Raw genomic sequence first — 18,629 nt, 5'->3', positions numbered from 1 at the left:
CGGGTCCTTTCTATCTAGTTTTCTTCTTTGTTAGGTCTGTTTGACTCTTGCGATGGGTAAGGCTCAGAAAAAGACCGGTAAGGGTCGTCTCGACAAGTACTACAAGCTTGCAAAGTACGTCTTTACCTCTTCCTTCTACTTCCTATACTCCTCAGCCTGAACCTCGTTCTAATATTGGCACCCTACAGAGAACAAGGCTATCGTGCCCGTTCAGCCTTTAAGCTCATCCAGCTCAACAAAAAGTACTCCTTTCTCGAGTCTTCACGATGCTGTATCGACCTGTGTGCCGCTCCCGGTGGTTGGCTACAAGTAGCGAGTAAATACATGCCCGTGAACAGTCTCATCGTCGGTGCGTTCCTCCGCCCCATAACTCATCCATCTACCTTCTAACACATATTACTATATTACCTATTCCTTCCAGGTGTCGACTTAGTTCCAATAAAACCTATCCCCCGCGTCTCCACCTTCGCCGCCGACATCACCACCTCCCACTGCCGCAACCTCCTCCGCGGTGAACTCAAAGACTGGAAAGCCGACGTCGTCCTGCACGATGGTGCTCCTAACGTCGGTACCGCCTGGGTTCAGGACGCCTACTCCCAATCTGAGCTCGTGCTCATGAGTCTCAAACTCGCAGTCGAGTTCCTCATCAAGGGCGGGACATTCGTGACCAAGGTCTTCCGTAGCGTGGACTACAACAACCTCATCTGGGTGTTCAACCAGTTGTTCGGGAAGGTCGAGGCGACGAAGCCGCCTTCTTCACGGTTCGTTTGTGTCTCATTATTTTATTTTACTGCGTCTCGCGCAGTGAGGTTGTTCCAGGGCCACAGTGGCTGATCATTTTTTTTTCGGTTGACTGTTCAGTAATGTCTCCGCCGAGATTTTCGTCGTCTGTCGTGACTTCCACGCACCAAAACATATAGACCCCAAATTCCTCGATCCCAAGCACGTCTTCAAGGATCTTTCCGCCACGACCGCCACAGGCGATAAAGGCTCCTCAGCCAACAACGTCCAAGCTAACGTTTTCCAGCCCGAAAAGAGCCGCCGAAAACGTGAGGGTTACGCGGATGGAGATTACATACTCTTCAACAAGGTTGGAGTGTCGGAGTTCGTGAACTCTGCGGAGCCGATCGCGGTCCTTGGATCCGTGAACCAGATGGTGTTCCAGACGGAGGAGGAGAAAGAGTAAGTATCTCTTCTTTTCATGCTCACACATCATTGTGATGCGTGTTTGTTGACTTGGTGTTGTGTAGGTGGGCTGCAATGGATATCACCACCACCGACGTCAAGGCCAACCTTGACGACTTGAAAGTGCTCGGGAAGGGTGACTTCAAAACTCTACTGAAGTGGAGGACAGCGCTTCGCGAGGAGGTACGCATAACACTTCTCTTATATTTAATTCAAACCCTGAACGCTCCCGAAATACATAGCTCGGTCTGGACGTGAAGACGAAATCCACCGAAGACGCCACCGAAGTCGTCGAAATCACCGAAGACATCGACGAAGAAGAACAGATCCAAAAGGAGCTCGAGCGACTCAACGCAGAAGCCTCCGCCCGCACGAAACGCGAGCGCCGAAAAGCAAACGAAGTCAAGACGCGGACGATTCAACGCATGCAGCTCTCCATGACCGCGCCGCTCGATATCGGTCTGGAACAGCAGGACCAGGCTTTGATTGCGGACGAGGACATGTTCGATCTTGGAGACACGGAGAGGGTGTTGAAGAAGAAGGGGGGTGTTTCGAAGTTTGCGAGTCGGAACCAGGATGAGGACGAGAGTGAGGAGGAGGACGAGGAGGAGAGTGAGAGTGAGGAGGAGGGGTTGGATTCGGATGAGGAGAGGGAGAAGAAGACGAAGGGGCTGGAGGACGAGTTGGACGGGCTATATGATTCGTATAAGGAGAGGTTGGCGGAGCGAGATTCGAAGTATAAGGTGAAGGAGGCGAGGAAGAAGAATAAGGAGCGAGAGGAATGGCATGGGATCAAGGAAGCTAAGGATGGGAGCTCGGATGAGGAGGAAGACGAGGAAGGTGGCTGGGACGTGATGCAGAAGGCGAAGGGAAGAAATGACCAATCTTCGGATGAGGAGAGTGATAGTAATGAGGAGGTAGAGGACCAGGATGTGTCGGCAGGACAGAAGAGGAGAAGACCGGGCCAAGTACAGGAGAACGGGAAGAAGAAGGCCAGGTTCGCTACTGAAGATGCGAAGGTCGTTCCAGCTTCAAGCCGCGCAGCAGACCTTTGGTTTAGTCAGGACGTGTTCGGCGGCATGGATGGTCTGGATGCGATCCCTGACAGCGAGGAAGAGAGTGGCCTTGATGCTGAAGACGTTGAGACGGAAGAGGAGGCCAGTGAAGAGGAGGCTGATGAGGTGAGTCCTCTCAGGCTTTTACGCTATAGCTCTGCTCATCCTCTTCCCACAGCCATCAGCAAGTGAAGATGACGACGACTTCGAGGTTGTTCCTCAAGAACCAGACGACACTGACATGTGGGATGTCGCAGACGAAAATGAGGACGAAGCCAAGCAGGCACAAATCCGGAGTACGCCACCCTCCTACTTATTCTTCCCAACCCCGCCACACTACTAACTTTCTCGTTTATCCCTTCCTTCGACACACAGAACACGGCCTCCTCACCGCCGAAGCAGTCACACTAGCCCAACAACTCGTCAACCGCCAGACGACCAAAACCGACCTCATCAACGAAGGCTTCACCCGCTACTCCCTCAACTCCAAAGACGACCTCCCCGACTGGTTCCTCGACGACGAATCAAAACACTACATGGCCAACATCCCCATCACGAAAGAGGCCATCCAGTCTCTCCGTGCGAAGCAACGCGCGCTCGACGCCCGGCCTATCAAGAAGGTCGCTGAAGCCAAGGCTCGGAAGAAGTTCAAGGCGGCGCAGAGGTTGGACAAGGCGATGAAGAAGGCGGAGGGAGTGACGCAGACGGATGATATGACGGAGAGGGAGAAGGCACAGCAGGTGGAGAAGTTGATGAGGAAGGGGTTGAGCAAGGGAAAAAAGGAGAAGAAGGACATCAAGGTCGTCGTGGCGAAGGGCGTAAACAGGGGAGTAAAGGGGAGGCCGAAGGGTGTAAAGGGTCGGTATGCGATGGTGGACTCGAGAATGAAGAAAGAGGTATGTTTTTTTTTGCTTCTTATTAGCCATTATCTGGGTCTAATCGTCATTTCCTTAGATGCGAGCCAAGAAGCGGAAGGAGAAAGAGAACAAGAAGCGGAAACATTGAAAGTGCCCATTCCTCAGTTTTCATTCCTTGCTGTATCTTTCTCTGTTGCGTCGTTTTGTCCTCGTTCCTTTTCACTCGGGACCTTCGCGCAATGCAATATTGTGCGCAATATTATCCGCCTGAGCAGTGTGTGTGTGATATGGGATACATGGAGGGTCAGAATAAAAGCTGGTTCCGGCTAGCCTTATAAAGAGCCGTTGTGAACTGGTCACAGTCACTCAGGAACGCCTTCCAGATCACATCCGACTCATAGTTTGTGCACGAAATCTGCACAAGGTCAAGATAAGACTTTTGATGACTGCAAGAAGTGAAGGAATAACTCACCAAGCAAACAGCAGACTTGTGGTTAGTCTCAAGATCGAGCGTACTCTCCGTCACGGCTTCGACAGAGCCATCCGGTACACTGAGGCGACTCTGCAGATCTTCTCGGCTCTGTCGTATTGTGGTACTCGAACCGAGAATATAGTCCTGGCCATCGTAGTGTAGCGTTAGAGGCGGTGTAGGTTGTGTTGGGTCCGGCTCAGTGGATTCCAGGCTGTCATCGAATTATGAGCAGACGATCAGACAGTTGCAAAAGCTCCACTCACTATGCACAAAGGGCATCATGATACGCTTGCAGGGCGTCCGGTTCGCTACCAGCACTGATGTTCACCATATCCTTGACCGTAAATCGTAGATCTATAGGGCTGGAAAGACATCAGTGGCCGCTGGGTGACGTAGAGGTGTACGATAAATCACCGATCAGGCATCAGCACGTCCACATCGGTGTGAAGTCCCTTCCAGCATTTGGAACCAGCGTACGGCTGCTTGTCATTTGAAGTCTCTGTCTTAGGCATATTATTCAACGACGAAGGCTCCTGAAGTACGATTTCAAAGTTGACAGTCTTCCTCGGTGGAGTGATTTTGGTTCTATCCAAAGATTCTGCGATCTCGAGCGCATTGTAGACTAGCCGATGGATAGTGGTAGGCTCGGCCGGCGTTGACCGCAGGAGAGAGGCGGGTAAACTGGATGAAGGTGAACAAACTTTTCAGCCGGGAAAATGGGTAGAGAGCATCAACATACGTTTCGACGAAGGATGGCCGACGCTGATTATCCTCGGAGATCCACTGAAGTAGTTCAGAATACTGCTTGTGACCCATGACAGGTGGGACAATAGACGTCCGCTGACCCTGGTTTGGTGAAGCGTATAACAGATGACCAGTCCTATTCAAACGCTCACTCAACCGAAGTCGCAAGACATGGGCATTCGACCAACTCACTGGGCAGTAATGATCCGTTTGTAACCCACAGATGCGTCGTGAACCTCCGGCAGCCCTTGCTTGAGCACCTGCCTAAGTTGTACATGCCCGCTGAAAGAGACATCATCAGCTAGACGTGTCTTTGTGGAGTAGAGAAGTACTTGCTCTTTGAGATCACGGAAAGCTCCTCTCTCGCCCGCAAGTCCACCTGTCTCCTTCACATTCTCGACTTGATCTATCCCAAGCCAGTCCCCCACACGACGCCATCTAAATGTGCCACTGGTGTTTACCTGCCATGGAGGCGCACGAGGGGACAAGAATGGATACAGAGAATATGTTTGCAGTGGAGACATAGTCGGCAACACAGCCGGATTGTCATATTCAGGCGGCCGGTAAGACAATAGTTGATTGGCAGACCCCATCTACGAAAGGTGTGAGGAATAGATTGAATTTAACAGGCGGGGATAGAGCTTGCCTCGGAGGCCGCCCGCATAGCCAGACGTTTGGCACCGGTTAGGCTCACTTGATCATTCGCGCAGACTCTGACCTGTACAATTTCAACAGACGTGCGAGACGGAAGGGAAACTTCGAGCACGAACCTGGCCTTCCGTCTTCAGATTCTCGATAAAGGCATTGGCTATCCGAGATATCCTCTGGATAAGATCATGCCGAACAGGCTTTTTCGTTGGGGTCTCGAACACCTCCTCAATCCTATTCTACGGTTTGGTCAAGGTGACGAAGCTCATTGCAAAAGTAAACGTGCACACCTCTTTGACAGACTTGAGATGTTCTGCGACAGCGGCCAGAGAAGACCGTATACCTTCCACCCGTAGGGCCAAGGGATTTCGTGTTAGAGAGATATAAACGTTGTGTCGTTTAGACATTCGTAGGAGATCGCTGCCGTCTGTAGGCTAGGCATTAAAACCACATTCAGGGACCAGCTCGAAGAGTGAACCCTACCTTTGCCCATTACTAAGAACAGATGATACTGTTCCAGAGGAAAAGCTGTAAAACAACTTAGCGCTATAGTTCGCTTGAACAAGACAGCACGTACTCTGTGGTAATATCTCAGTTTCTTCCCGTATCCTCCGTTCAATTTCCCTTGGTGGTCGCCAGCTCCAATAACCCAATATTGACTCTGCGAGCTCCATCTTGCGCCGTTTGTAGTAAGGGAATCCCAGTTGCTGACAAAACGAACTCAACTGAGCAGCGCTGAAGGTCCGAGTTACAGTGTCGAGTAAGTCATCGTATTGTTCCCCATAATTCGGAGATCCAATTCCCGGAGGAGATCGTCGCAGTTTATCCAGGTCTTCTCTAAGTGAAGGAGCAAGACCAGCGTTCTGCAAAGATTGCAGCCACAGTTCAGTCTGACCTGGCTCGAGTGGATTTCGTTGAGGTTCCTCCTCCAAGTCCGCCTTCTTCCTCGGCTTCCGCTCCCTAACCTCTCCATTTTCGTCTGTCACTGTTTTGACGGTTCTCCGTCTGCGTTTCGGCTTCATCTCCGTAGCGTCAGAGTCAACTGAATCTGTCGTAGAGTCTTTAGGCCCTGAAGCATCGAGAGTCTGACCGAATCCACCAGTACGTTGGGCATCGTCTGAGGTGGCATTGGGGAAAGCTGCTTGGGCAGAAAAGAAGCGATGTCGGGACGCGTAGAGAGAGGGTGCACAAGAGCGTATTGCCTGGCGTAGAAGGGACATACACGTAGTCTCCTCAGAGCAGAGTGGTCCGTATAATCCAACTCGCAAGCAAGAATTCGTGTCGCACGGAACGCGTCGTAAAAATTGCTTAGTCAGCCAGTACCTCGAGTGCCACACCGACGCCACACGAAGGATTCCACTTGCTCTCCTCCACAACATCGCCAGACCGAGCCGTATTCGTCTGGCCAAAGATATCACCTTACCTCCTCTGTTTGTCAACCCCTCAAAGTGTGGCACACTATAGCATCGGACCTCACCCGAGTGTAAATTGTATGTTTCAAATCCGTTCGCTTTGCGGTCTTCATATGGTGCACGTTTGTCCAACTGTCTTTGCTCCTCATTTTTTATACCAGGAAGACCAAATCGAAGTCCTTGATTATGTGCGGTCGAGGTCATCCGCGATACTTCTGCCCACCCTCGGCTCAGGACCCGACTTACTAGTACTACCATACCATTGTAGCGCCATGCATCCTCCGCTTCAGTCTATTCGAAACACATCTTGGAAGTTTTGCCAGTCACAACAGTAACAGGAGAGCCACCGTCAATGGTCGTGTGCGAGCCCACAGCTGTAACTCGGAGGTTATTAGAAAATTATCAAGTCCTGGACATCGAAGACTCAAGTCCTGGGGATGGCGCCGTGACGGGTTCATTGGCATTGTGATATACTTAGAGGATTCCACCTGTCATCGACGAGTCAAAAGAATTGTAGGCTCGCCACTAGGCAAGAAAGACGTCAATATATCTACCAGGTCGCGGCTGACTTCTGCTTACCATCGAGTCTGCACGTCCGAACAGTTCGCCGCGAAGAGAGATAAGCACGTGCGCACCAGGAGGGATATCTTTTTTTTTTTTTTTTTTTTTAAATTCAACACATTTATATAGCGCCGGCGGAGCCAGGGGCGCTTCGTACGATAGGTAGCTACATACAAGATGGGCAATTGTCGACTGAGTCCATAAGAGAAGTCTACCTACTCAGAATACTGTCTGCTGTTTCGAAACCAGGAGGGATATCACAAGGCGTATGTTCGCTTCCCTCTGCACGTTCGTCTGCCGCCTAAACCGACTTTTGATGTGCTATTTTCTACGCGCCATGGCCTGTCCGTTCCTGAGCTCAGCTACCCTTCTTAAGGTCGGACGACCGACGTGCTCGTCCCCCTTGCGCTTTGACTGTCTTCCGCTACCCGGTCGTTCTCCAGCATGGCTTCTCTTGAGAGCTCAGGCAAGAAGATGGTCGCTGTCAGCGACTCTCCTACTCAGGAAGTCGCAGAACTTGCTCACCCCGAAGTTCAACTGAGCACGAAGGAGAAGTTGAGCGCTTACTTCACGATTGCAGCTGCGGCATTTGGTCTTATTTCCGATGGTTGTGAGTATGATTGCACCGAACTACACGCCCATAGAGCTGATTCATTGATTATCTTGCAGATCAAAACAATCTTATGACCATGTCCAATGTCAGCTTGCGAATTTTGAGTGGTCTTGATCAAGATAACTCATCCACTCTTACCATCATAAGGTGGTATTCAAGGAGCTCTACCCCAAGGACTACACATCTTCGGTCTCTACCAGAGTTTCGAACTCCCTCTTGGTCGGCGCAGTCCTCGGTCAGGTCATTGTTGGGTTGATGTGCGACCGTATGGGGCGCAAAGTGGCGCTTGTGGCGACCACGCTCATGATCGTTCTTGGTGCCACACTTGGCACGGCTGCTCATGGCGCGAACGGAAGCGTGCAAGGTCTGTTCTGGTTTCTGACCTTTGCGCGCGGGATCACGGGTATTGGTGTTGGAGGAGAGTATCCTGCGTCATCAACGTCTGCATCAGAGGCTGCAAACGAGAAGACGCTCAAGAACAGGGGCCCAGGTACGTGACTTGCCATATCTCAGCGATTTTTACTCATAAAAGCCCTTCAAAAACTGCCAGTATTCATCATGGTCACGAACTTTGTGCTCAGTGTACGTCAGCCTTTATCAAATCTATATCGTCTTCTGATCAACCATACAGTTTGGTGGCCCGTTGGCTGTCTCTGTATTTTTAATCGTACTTTCTGCCGCAGGGGAGAACCACTTGCCTACGGTAAATTCACCTTCGCGTTTCTTACGTCAAAAACCTCTCTAACTCTGAATATCTTTCAGGTGTGGCGCGTCTGTGAGCTTTACCTCTCCTTCGTACTTCGTCTGTACCAGAACTGACATAACCCTGCACAGGTTTTGGTATCGGCATTCTCTTGCCTTTGACCGTCCTCTTCTTCCGTCTGCGCATGCTGAGCAGCAAACTGTACAGGAAATCTGCAATGAAGCGTGAGTACCTAATCTGCTAGAAATGTTGATACATCTTTGACTCCGCATAATAGATGGAGTACCATACATGCTTGTTATTCGCCGATACTGGAAGGCGATGATCGGCACCTGTGGTGCTTGGTATGTCCACACTTTATCTTCGTTGAGGCCCCAAACATTAATAATTCATGCGCCACTAGGTTCTTATACGACTTCGTGAGTATTCCGGCTCGTTAGGTATCTCATGCCCGGAATTTGCGACTCACGCTCGTCTTGCAGGTTACATTCCCCAATGGTGTATTCAGCGGTACCATTATCTCGTCCGTCATCAAGGACAGCGACCTAAAGAAGACCGCGGAGTGGCAACTCTTGCTTGGCACGATCGCACTTCCGGGTGTCTTTATCGGAGCATTACTGTGTAACCCTCTGGGGCGTAGGAATACTGTGAGCTTTTCGCATCATTATTAGAGTGTTTTAGCTGAACAGACGCTATTCCTAACTTCTATCTTGACGGATTCATGCAGATGATGCTTGGCTTTTCAGGATACCTTATCTTCGGTGTGTGCATTCCTGGAGTCTCTTCTGGACGAAGCCACGGTGTTGACTGGCTCCAAGGTTTGATCATTGGTTGCGCGTACGACCAGATCACGAAGATTATACCTCTCTTTGTTGTTTTGTGAGTCTACTTGTTCTCTTCGACGTTCCAGTACCATTCTGACGGGAATGATTCATCTCACTGGCTAGTTATGGCCTCATGCAAAGCTCTGGAAATATGGTATCTCGCCACTACATGTTCGGTATCGTTTCTATCCCACGTTGACCCTCACGAATGGCACCATAGGGTCCCGGCGACATGCTCGGTCTAGTTTCTGCCGAGTGAGTTTTTGTTCTCACCTTGCAGTATCATACTTGCCTAACTCACTTGTGCCCACACAACGCAGGTCCTACGCCACGCCCGTCAGGTAAGACTATCTCTCAACCCATACGTCAAACCTGAGGCTTACTTCTTTACACCGTGTCCTTGTAACCTTATAATCTATCCCGTAACAAGGGGTACACTTTACGGACTTTCGGCTGCTATTGGTAAAGTGGGTGCTGCTGTAGGCACGCAGGCGTTCACTCCTATCCAGAACAACCTGGGAAAAAAGTGCGTCTACCACTGCCCGCAAGGCTTCATCCTCCCGCTCCCACGAGGTCACTGCTCACAATCATTTCCATGGGTATCGGTATGGTCGTGTCGACAATGATATATTGATGGGTTGCGCCACCCTCGTCGTTGCTCTGTGATGTGTAGATGGACGTTCATCATCGCCGCGATCTGTGGTGTCACAGGTATCCTCGTCACATACTTTTTCGTGCCAGATATGACGGGCGTGGACTTGGCAGACGAAGATGTGAAGTTTATGGAGTACCTGGCCGAGAACGGCTGGGTGGGCGAAGTCGGTGAGGACGATGAGAAGGGGTTGGTCACGGACGTGACACAGAGGTATGATAGCAAGGAGGCGGGACTTTGATTTCACTTTTGGGATTTGTTTTTTAGGTTAGAGTCAAGGTCGAAGTTCAAGTTTGTGATGTTTGCCGTGCTCCTTGGGATTAGGGCCCCTGTTTCGTTATGATGACCAGCCACGCTCATATTTCTTGCAATGACAGCTGATGCCGTATGTTTTTGCATGCTTGATTCTTGCCAGTAACCCTGGGTCGGTCCTGCACAAATTAGCGCACCTCCTGACGCCTTTTTGACCACATGTTCACCAAGTACGGTGACATCCCGCCTTACTTAACTCAGGCACTCCGTCTCCGTCTCCTTCGTGCTTTGCCACTCGGCGTTGGCCATCGTTTAGGCGACATCTAGTCAAAATGGAAGGCCCGGTTGCTTCTCGCAGAACGTGGCAATTCGCCGTCGTCGTTCGTTCAAACTTACGACATCCTTAATACCTTAACTTTCTCCTCCCTACCTTCGAGTCCGAGACGGATGTCTCCGCATCCCCATCACAGTCGACAACCGCAGCTCTGACCAGTTCTGGTCATGGCAATGCCAAATACCCTCTTCTCTGTCTTGCGAGAAATCCAGGGTGGTCGACCCAGTGAACGGTAACGTAACTTGAATTGCCCATTCGCAGCAATACCTCACGCTGCATCGCCAGCAACACAGTGACTTAGAACCAACCATCCATCCCATGTGAGACGGTGTCTGAGCTGTTTGTACAACGCAGCGACTTCACGCGAGGGCGCGGACATCCTCCCTGCCGCAGGCGCTTGAAATTTTGATACCCGAGAGAGCAACTATGGAAAGTTGTGCGTTTGTATGCTTCGTGCTCACGATACGACTGCGCGCAGGCTCATCATCTCGTCGAATATTCCTTCTCGCAATACCAACCGGGACATCGCACTAATGGCATTTTGTAGTCGTCTAATCCGCGGCGAACATCCCTAGTGGGTAGTCGTCTACACCATCTATTACGAAACGTACATGGGATTTCTCCCCTCGTCTCATCGCGTCGTAAGGAGATTATGCAAGCTCGCTCCTATGTACGGCCTCAACATCGTAAAGACCCGGTCAATCCCCCTTGGGCTTGCGAACCGCCCATCTGCGGGATGTCTACCATTGGATGCTTTAGCTAGCATGACTAATCGATCCTCCCATCCCATCTCTTTTTGTCAGCCTCATTGCGGGTGGTGCCTTCATCCTCGTGCTCGCAACTAAAAATTGTGGCGGCTGGGAGAAGATGGAACGATAGATGCCCGAGGGCCTCCTATGGTGCACAAAAGTTCTCCCAGCCTCAAGAAACAGGAGTGGTAAGTGTTCGTCTACACACTCATTGTCACTCAACCAGCCAACAACGATGCACAGAGCCATATGGTCCGTCGAAGTGAAAAGATAGAAGAGTACGTGATCTGGACCCTCGAGTGAAGCTGTCCCAGCGCTGACCGATGCCTTTCGCGTTGCCTAGTGGAGCAGATTAGCGTGTATGAAAGGAAAGGACAAGAAGAGGTGAGAGGTTATGGTTCCGGTGCTGGGGAAAGAGGCACTGAAGATAGACGGCCGTGGCGACATTTCTCGCGGCGAGAGTGCCGGTGCATGATGGTAGGGGTGCTGTGAACATGCATGGGCGCGTATGCGAGCGGGACCGGGGGCTAACGGCGTGAAAGTTTGTGGAGAGTACGCTTAGTTATTGGACAAACAAGATCACCAATCAGCGTGTCAAGGATCCTTTGTTACAGCTCCCTGACCTTCGAAGATTGTTCTCTAAGGATAAACGCGCGGAGTCGGCAAAGGTACGTCCCCTCGATACTAGGCAATTTTCGTCTGCACAAAACTGACACTTTGCGTTTTAGCACGAGCTATCTCTAGACATGTTCGACGACGTGCCAAGAGCACCCTGAGATGCGAGTTTGTTGCCTGGCTTACCGGCGGTGACGTCTAGCCTTGTGAGAAAGATCTGATAGTGAGAAAAAGATTGTTAAGTAATTGTCGGTGAGATATTTTCTTCGGGAGTATGTTCCTGGGTAGGGAGGCTAACATTCGTTCTCCCAGTCGACACCACGATTGTCCGTCCTGAGAATAACCAATCTACCACCGTGTCAACAAATGGCCCAAAGCTTGGCACTGTTCACCGTCAGGTTGGGTGGGAGTCGGGACGTGAGAAAGCGCGTCGAAGGCCCTCGGTGAGTTTGCTATTCAGATTCCTGCTTCTGTGTCGGCAAAGACACTCCACTGAATGGAGTGGCCGTAGTTCCACGAACGGCGAACATGATCCGTTGTCCAGCGCTGAGCTCGTCGTTCGCGCGAGAGTCGGGTCGACCATCCCAAAGGTCACTGTTCAGTCGCATATGCTGGTCAGTACAATGCTAGCTTAAGAGTGAGAGAACAGCGCTTGAGGATTGGGAAGGAATGTTCGTTCTAGGACAACTGACGTCGGGTGGGATCGCACCGAAGGCTGTCCGGCCACGAAGTACACACGGTATTGGATTTATAAACCTTTTTAAGCTATGATACGGCCAAGAGGGGCGGGATAAATCCGTCTCTCAAAAGCTAATCTGTGAATATGCTCTTCAAATTCAGGGGGCAAGGAACGAAGGCAGATTATTCCCAGAGTGGCGATGCGGAGAGTACGTTGTGGACGCTCACGGAGAAGAACTAGACCTCGTGCAAATGTCATTCCGCGAGTGCAGCCGCAACAATGAAAACGAGTATGGAACGGAGCTAGGGGAAGCATTAGTAGTCTTGAGCTATTCTGCCATGGGAGTACTGGGCCAGCGGCATGCGTGGCGTGGAGGGGGCATGGAGAATGCGGCACCGCGTCCTCTCGAAAATAAATATATCGGGACCGGCGGCAAGACAAAATGGGCAGCCAAGGAAAGCTATGGTGAGCGAGATTATCGAAGAAAATGGAGATGTGAGGATCGCATTGGCTGCAGCATCTGGGGCACACGAACGCGAAAGCTTGTTGGGTGGGGGCGTGGGATCGTACGAGAGCCCGTTGAACGGCGGGATTCGGGGCCGATGATAACCGATTCGGAGATTGATCTTATCAGACAAGCGAATAAATGGAGCGATTGGGTCTCTCGCACTATCAGCAGCTCCGCCAGCTATAACCAGCTGCTCTTTCTCCTCCTCGTGAGATGCTTCCCGCGTCTCGTCCTCCCCCGACGTCCCCCATGATATCTTCATCCTCGACCCTATGGGCAACTGGTAATTATCTCGCACCATTCAGTGCAACAGATTCATCTCTGACCCCATATCTCAGCTTCTAAGGAATGGGTCATACCTCCCAAGCCGAAGCCTGGCAGGAAACCCAAGAAGGAGGCTGCTCCTCCTCCCGAAGATGTTGATAATGAGGCACGTCTCTTGATCTTTGTTCGCATCACGATTGGATTAATTCTTACTTTTTGATCTCTAATCTTGTAGCCCGACAGCAAAGGCAGGCGGGTACAGAATAGGTACTTTCTCTACCCCGATGTCGACACTCCGCACCAGCTTGACAATCTTCTTCCAGAGCCGCCCAACGTGCTTTCCGCGAGCGCAAGCAGTCTCAGCTCGCTGAACTTCAAGCTCGTATCCAGCTCTATGAGCAAGGCGAGATCGAGCGCAATGTCGCGCTGCAGAACGTCGCGAAACGGCTTAAAGAGGAGAACGAAGCTCTTCGTAAGGAGAATGTTGCTTTGAAGGAACAGGTCGCCCAGCTCGAGTCTGAGCATACTGCTTTCAAAGAGAATGACAACAAGCGACCACGTGAGGACACCCCTATGTCGACTGACCTTCCTGTCCACAAGAAGGCCAAGCTCGCGGTCGACACCGTACCTCTTGCTCACCATGCATCCCGCTCCGCCTCCGCCACGTACATGTCCTCCCCTCCATCCATGGTCTCTTCCCCAGACTCACACGACACGTCGGAAAGCAGCTTCTCTCCTATCCAGCTCGCCTCTCCGGCCAACGATGACTCCGTCCACCCAACGCAGATCTCACTCGAGTCGATGTTCGACTTCCCCTCGACGGCAAAGCAGTCTGGTTACGACGCTGTCTCCTCGATGGGTCACTTCGACTGCGGCTTCTGCAACGAACATACGCCATGCGTATGCAGAGAGATCGCCCTCAACCAGGTGTCGCAGATGCCCTCCGACCCCGTCTTTAAGGTAGAGGACGACCGCATGGAGGACTTCTCCTCGTTGCGTCCCGACACAGTCTCCATCCTAGACAACCTACCCGCCTATCAACCTCCTGTCCCCCTTCGTCGTCGCACCACCACATCGCCCACCAAACCTATCTTTCCCGTCGTCAAGCAGATTGCACTCGAGCCTTCCCGTTCCAACTCAGACAAGCCTGCCAACTGCTCTGGCGATCCGTCGAATTGTGCGGCCTGTGCCGATGATGTCTTTGGCAAGGCCTTCTGTACTGCCATAGGCGCATCTGTCGAATCCTCTGCGCCATGCTCTGGTTGCCCGAGCATGAAGGGTAGCGCAACCGGTCGCGGCTGCTGCGGCGGCACCGGTGCATGTGGCGGTGGCCCGTGCAGCGCGTCAACCTCTCGCGTCCCAACAGCTGCCGAATCGTCGTTGGACACTATCCCGACCGACGACGCTTGGCGCCAGCTAAAATCACACCCCAATGTCGAGTTTGCCGATTTAACCCTTCTGGCCGAGGTCGTCGCCGGTCGGTCCAAGTGCACAGGGCCCCGCGTCGTTCTATCGCCTCCGCCGACACAGCCATCAGACGCGGGTCCTGCGCCCGTCACTTCTTCCGCCTCGCAAGACGAAGCCCATCGTTCGGATTCGTCGGCGATTCTCCTGACGGATCCGCACGCACAGTATCGCGAGAATCAACAAAAGCGCACCCTCAGTTCGTCTCCACCACCGACGCTGGTTCCCCACGAGGAGCTCGTGGAATGTGGACGACGTCGGGGTCCTGTACGGGAGGTGCATACGGATGCTGTACGAGAGGCTTTGCGGATGCTCGATGCGAAGTTCGGTTCTTCCTAGGGAGGGGGTGCGATTTCTACGTATTCTTGTATTTTATATCAGAATATTCATTCATTGTATCACGTGCTTGTCCTTTTCCAAGGCAGTTATTTACACACGTCCGCGACGCGTACTTACTCATTTACCTTCCCATGCCATTCACGCAAAACCGTATGCTCATGTCGTCTCGTTCATGGTGTATGCTCTTGAAGTCAATGCGAATTAGATTTCGTCGCAGAATCTACAGTCGAAGACATCCCCTCCTTCCCCCTCCCGTCATTTTGAACGCTGCGCTCTTCAAACTCCAGACCGTCGACCCCGCCTCTCACGCTCGTCCTCTCCTGCCACACCTTGTGATGAGTGATCCGCTTCAACTTCCATCGTAACAATCTCGTCTCCTGATTCGTCAGACGACGGCTTGTCTGAGCCGAGACGTGCAACGCGCAGAAAGCTCGGGTGAGGTCCAGTAAACTCGACTGCCGAAGATCTTCAGGGAAAGGCCTGACCAAATGCCAAAACTCGATGAGGATAGCCCGCGCGATCTTGAATTTCCGTACGGCGATATAAGCACCGACAAGCGCGTGCACCGAAGGCACGTCAGGCCTAATACCCTGCGCAATCATGTCCTGCAACGTCTGCGTAGCCAACTCTGGATCCTCAGCGCGAGCGTACCCATTGATGAGGATCGTATAATGGACGACCGTCGGACGGACTCCTGCTTTGATAGCGGCGTCGAGGACAGCCTGCGCCGCCGGTAGATCGCCAGCGTGGACGTGGCCCTCCATTAATGCGCTGTAGTGGTACTTGTTCGGATACATCCCCCGGTCGAGCATGAACTGGAAAACCTTCCTGGCCGCGTTCATGTTTCCCTTCGCCACGGCTTCGTGCTGGGTTCGGAGAGCGACCATGGCACGGTCCGAACGAGCATTTCGTGAGTTTAGAGATTGAAGGATTGGTTTCAAGAGGGCCTGGTGTTTCTCGAATTGAATTCCGGCGGTCGGGTCGAAAGCACCCTCTCCGGTCTTCACTTTAGATGGCTTCTGGGATGAAGGCTCGGGCATAGTATTCCAACCGGAGCGGGTGATCGAATGTCGTTGGCGGCGCAGGAGTGACCGTAGGACGACGTGGAGTTGTTTCAAGGTTGGAAGGTCGTGCGAGTCCAAGAGAGTCCGCAAAGTGCGTATTAGATCTCCGGGAGGTTGATTTTCCGTTTTCTCGAGATAGGAAATTATGATGTGGACGGTGTCAGAGTCAGGGACGATGTTGCAGCCTTGCATGATCTCCAAGGCAAGTCGAATACCGTTTAGGCCACCAAGGTCCAACAAGCCACGCGCGAAGACGTTTCCGAGTTCGGCAGTCGGTCGTAGATCCGTCCAGATGAGAGTTTGGGAAGTGACAGGAAGGAAACTGATGCAAGACAGCGACTCCTGTGCTGCTGGAAAATCGGAGCAGGCCTGTGCAAATATATGTACGGCGGCTGCATAGTCACCGACGACGAAGTGCACGCGCATAAGAGCAGCAGCGACGCGGCTGTCGGGTTCGACGTCGGCATAGAGCATCTGCTCGACGAGAGACGATGCAGAAAGCGCGTCGTGTCGATGAGCCATGTAGTTGAGAAGGATAGTGAAAGAGGCGGAGTCTGGAAAAATGGGGCGTGGCAAGGTAGGAGGGCGTAACTGGCTCAAGGATTGAGGACGAGAATGGAGAGGAACGACCTTTCCGACGCGCCCTATGATGGTTCTTCCTGGACGAAACGTGTGGGGGATTTGCAGTTTGTCGGGATCGAATAAGTTGGTGAAGAAGATTACGTTGTCCGCGTCGTCGGCGTCGACAGCGAGCTGCATCAGTGCGTTGACGATCAGGGTCGACGTGAAACTGTCGGCCTTTTGCAAAGCTTCGAGAGATTGCGTCTGCATGAGGGTATCCGAGCCCAGGGCTCGATAGGCAGACGCGACTACTGCCTGGGTGGAGGCGTCGATGGAGAATCCGACTTCTTGCATCTGCTGAAGTATCTCGACAGCTGCTTGAAGGTTGTGATTGCGAATGTGACCGGACATCAGTAGCTGAAACGTCCGTTGATTCGGTCCTACGCCCTCCTCTTCGAACTTGGCAAGTACGCCGTCCAGAAGGGAAAATTGGGATGTCTCCGTTAAACTGCGAGCGAGCCAATTGAGCAGGCGAGTATTGAGGCGGCCCATCTGATGCCTGGCAAGTTGAACCAGAGGAGGTATCAACTGCCATTGTTTGTTCTCCGACATTCTCCTTGCAAGATTTTCGTAGACGTCTTTCTTCATCGGGCAGCCTAGTCGATGAGCGAGACCAAGTACTCGAAGAGCTCGTTTGGGTCGTTCGCTCGCCAACATACCTTCGGCGAGCCTGCGGACGCGAAGACTGTCCATGAACTTGTCCAGTAGGTTCTGTCTCCGCAACGTATCGAGAATCTCCTCGGGAAATTCCTCCATGGAGGCGGGTAGCGTGAACGCGCTGTCGATGATTGAGAGGAGTTCGGGGGTAAGGCGGGGCCAGCCTAAGTCCATTCCGCGAGAAGATGGGAGAGGGGGCATCATGTGCGAAGGGTGTTCGGGCGCGCGGAGAGGTGAAGGCGAATCGCTTGCAGAGTTCATTGTGTTCCGCTGCTGTAGAGACCTCGGCGCACGAGGTGCTAAAGCAAGTGCGTTTGAACATCTGTGATGAACTGCCTGACGTATGACAGAAGGCAGATAGGAGACTGATAGGATTCGAGGAGATGAAAGGGGGTGGACCTGAGCGAGCACGATCGTAAGTTGGCTGGGAGGACGGCCTACTCTCCAGAGCATGGACAGCCAGACCGACGTCGAGGCTGGCGAGGCTGACCAGAGGTTCTGCTGGATAACAGTTGGAACTATAACAATATACAAGCAATAGAGTAACTCACGAGCCGTGGCCGGTGCTGTGTAGCCCAAAGGATTGTGCAGCCGTGGATGAGCGACTGTAGAGCCTTGACGCGAACATACAAAACTCGAAATTATCGCACCCACCGCGTCCTCCACACAACCGGCGTCCTCCGACACGCGAGCCGGTCCGCTCCCGCCATCTGGGCCACACCAGGCCACCGCACGTTATGTCTCGACCACCTCCATCTCCTCAGTCTTCATGATCATGAAATCAGCTCTTGACTCTCTATGCGGCGCTCATCTAGGAGACATTGTTTGTATGCGGCGGATGCTCAACTATTGCCAGTGTACGTCGAGTTAGTTTAACAAAGCCTCCTCGACGGGAGTTGGACCGTCGCCCAAGCGTATTACCGGATGATTGTCCTGCGTCTGGTGTCATGAGCTGCCTCGGGGTCTACATGAGAACAAATTGACTTTCAGACCTGCGTGGAGCCTTTTTCGGTCAATCAATTCTATACCTCCGACTGGTCCGGCGTCCATGGTACATGTACGGTATGGATGAGAATGTGATTTTGGGCCACCCCTATATTTTACGACCATTTTTACTAGATCTTTCGGGGAGCCAGATCGCAGTCTCATGTGGAGCGTATAGGTTTCTCCATACCGGAGAACATCGTAGCCAGCCTACCCTCGTTGACGTTTGGTTTGTATCATTTCCGATGCCTGAGCTCTTCCTGCATTACAGAGCATCGAGATGTCGCTGCCAGTCCACCATTCCGTACATTCTAAACAGCGTAGGTTCCATTTTTGCCAGATGTATATTCCCCTTCTTCGCACATTCCCCGGC

The 18,629-nt window shown here is 52.2% G+C and overlaps 4 protein-coding genes across 4 annotated transcripts; 2 read left to right on the top strand and 2 right to left on the bottom strand.

The window, feature by feature from the left end:
- Positions 1–52: 52 nt before the first annotated feature.
- Positions 53–3,245, top strand: STEHIDRAFT_62894 (FtsJ-domain-containing protein; the record flags this gene model as incomplete). The annotated part of the gene is made up of 9 exons (XM_007307191.1): positions 53–114; positions 189–349; positions 422–761; positions 862–1,182; positions 1,251–1,368; positions 1,428–2,366; positions 2,419–2,536; positions 2,616–3,136; positions 3,195–3,245. 9 exons carry the CDS (start codon positions 53–55, stop codon positions 3,243–3,245), a joined length of 2,631 nt encoding a protein of 876 aa, XP_007307253.1.
- Positions 3,246–3,354: 109 nt separating this feature from the next.
- STEHIDRAFT_148959 (uncharacterized protein) lies at positions 3,355–6,211 on the bottom strand. Its single transcript, XM_007307484.1, has 12 exons — positions 5,539–6,211; positions 5,445–5,489; positions 5,252–5,388; positions 5,084–5,200; positions 4,960–5,031; positions 4,650–4,906; positions 4,506–4,595; positions 4,309–4,449; positions 3,984–4,250; positions 3,833–3,931; positions 3,570–3,780; positions 3,355–3,512 (listed from the first exon to the last, which is right to left on the bottom strand). Exons 1-12 carry the CDS (start codon positions 6,179–6,181, stop codon positions 3,402–3,404), a joined length of 2,190 nt encoding a protein of 729 aa, XP_007307546.1. The 5' UTR covers positions 6,182–6,211; the 3' UTR covers positions 3,355–3,401.
- Positions 6,212–7,408: 1,197 nt separating this feature from the next.
- STEHIDRAFT_63146 (MFS Git1p-like glycerophosphoinositol permease) lies at positions 7,409–9,967 on the top strand (the record flags this gene model as incomplete). The annotated part of the gene is made up of 17 exons (XM_007307224.1): positions 7,409–7,544; positions 7,604–7,632; positions 7,695–8,037; positions 8,098–8,129; positions 8,179–8,250; positions 8,310–8,322; positions 8,382–8,474; positions 8,528–8,594; positions 8,654–8,669; positions 8,733–8,897; positions 8,978–9,011; positions 9,069–9,129; positions 9,198–9,228; positions 9,295–9,329; positions 9,395–9,415; positions 9,505–9,600; positions 9,748–9,967. The coding sequence occupies 17 exons, from the start codon at positions 7,409–7,411 to the stop codon at positions 9,965–9,967; spliced, it is 1,464 nt and encodes a 487-aa protein (XP_007307286.1).
- Positions 9,968–13,049: 3,082 nt separating this feature from the next.
- STEHIDRAFT_123859 (uncharacterized protein) lies at positions 13,050–17,680 on the bottom strand. The gene is made up of 4 exons (XM_007307483.1): positions 13,451–17,680; positions 13,363–13,394; positions 13,202–13,293; positions 13,050–13,146 (listed from the first exon to the last, which is right to left on the bottom strand). Exon 1 carries the CDS (start codon positions 17,531–17,533, stop codon positions 15,122–15,124), a length of 2,412 nt encoding a protein of 803 aa, XP_007307545.1. The 5' UTR covers positions 17,534–17,680; the 3' UTR covers positions 13,050–13,146; positions 13,202–13,293; positions 13,363–13,394; positions 13,451–15,121.
- Positions 17,681–18,629: the final 949 nt, after the last annotated feature.

This window comes from Stereum hirsutum (genome assembly GCF_000264905.1).
Source record: "Stereum hirsutum FP-91666 SS1 unplaced genomic scaffold STEHIscaffold_13, whole genome shotgun sequence".
Taxonomy (NCBI): domain Eukaryota; kingdom Fungi; phylum Basidiomycota; class Agaricomycetes; order Russulales; family Stereaceae; genus Stereum; species Stereum hirsutum.
This window is presented reverse-complemented; position numbering and strand designations above follow the sequence as displayed.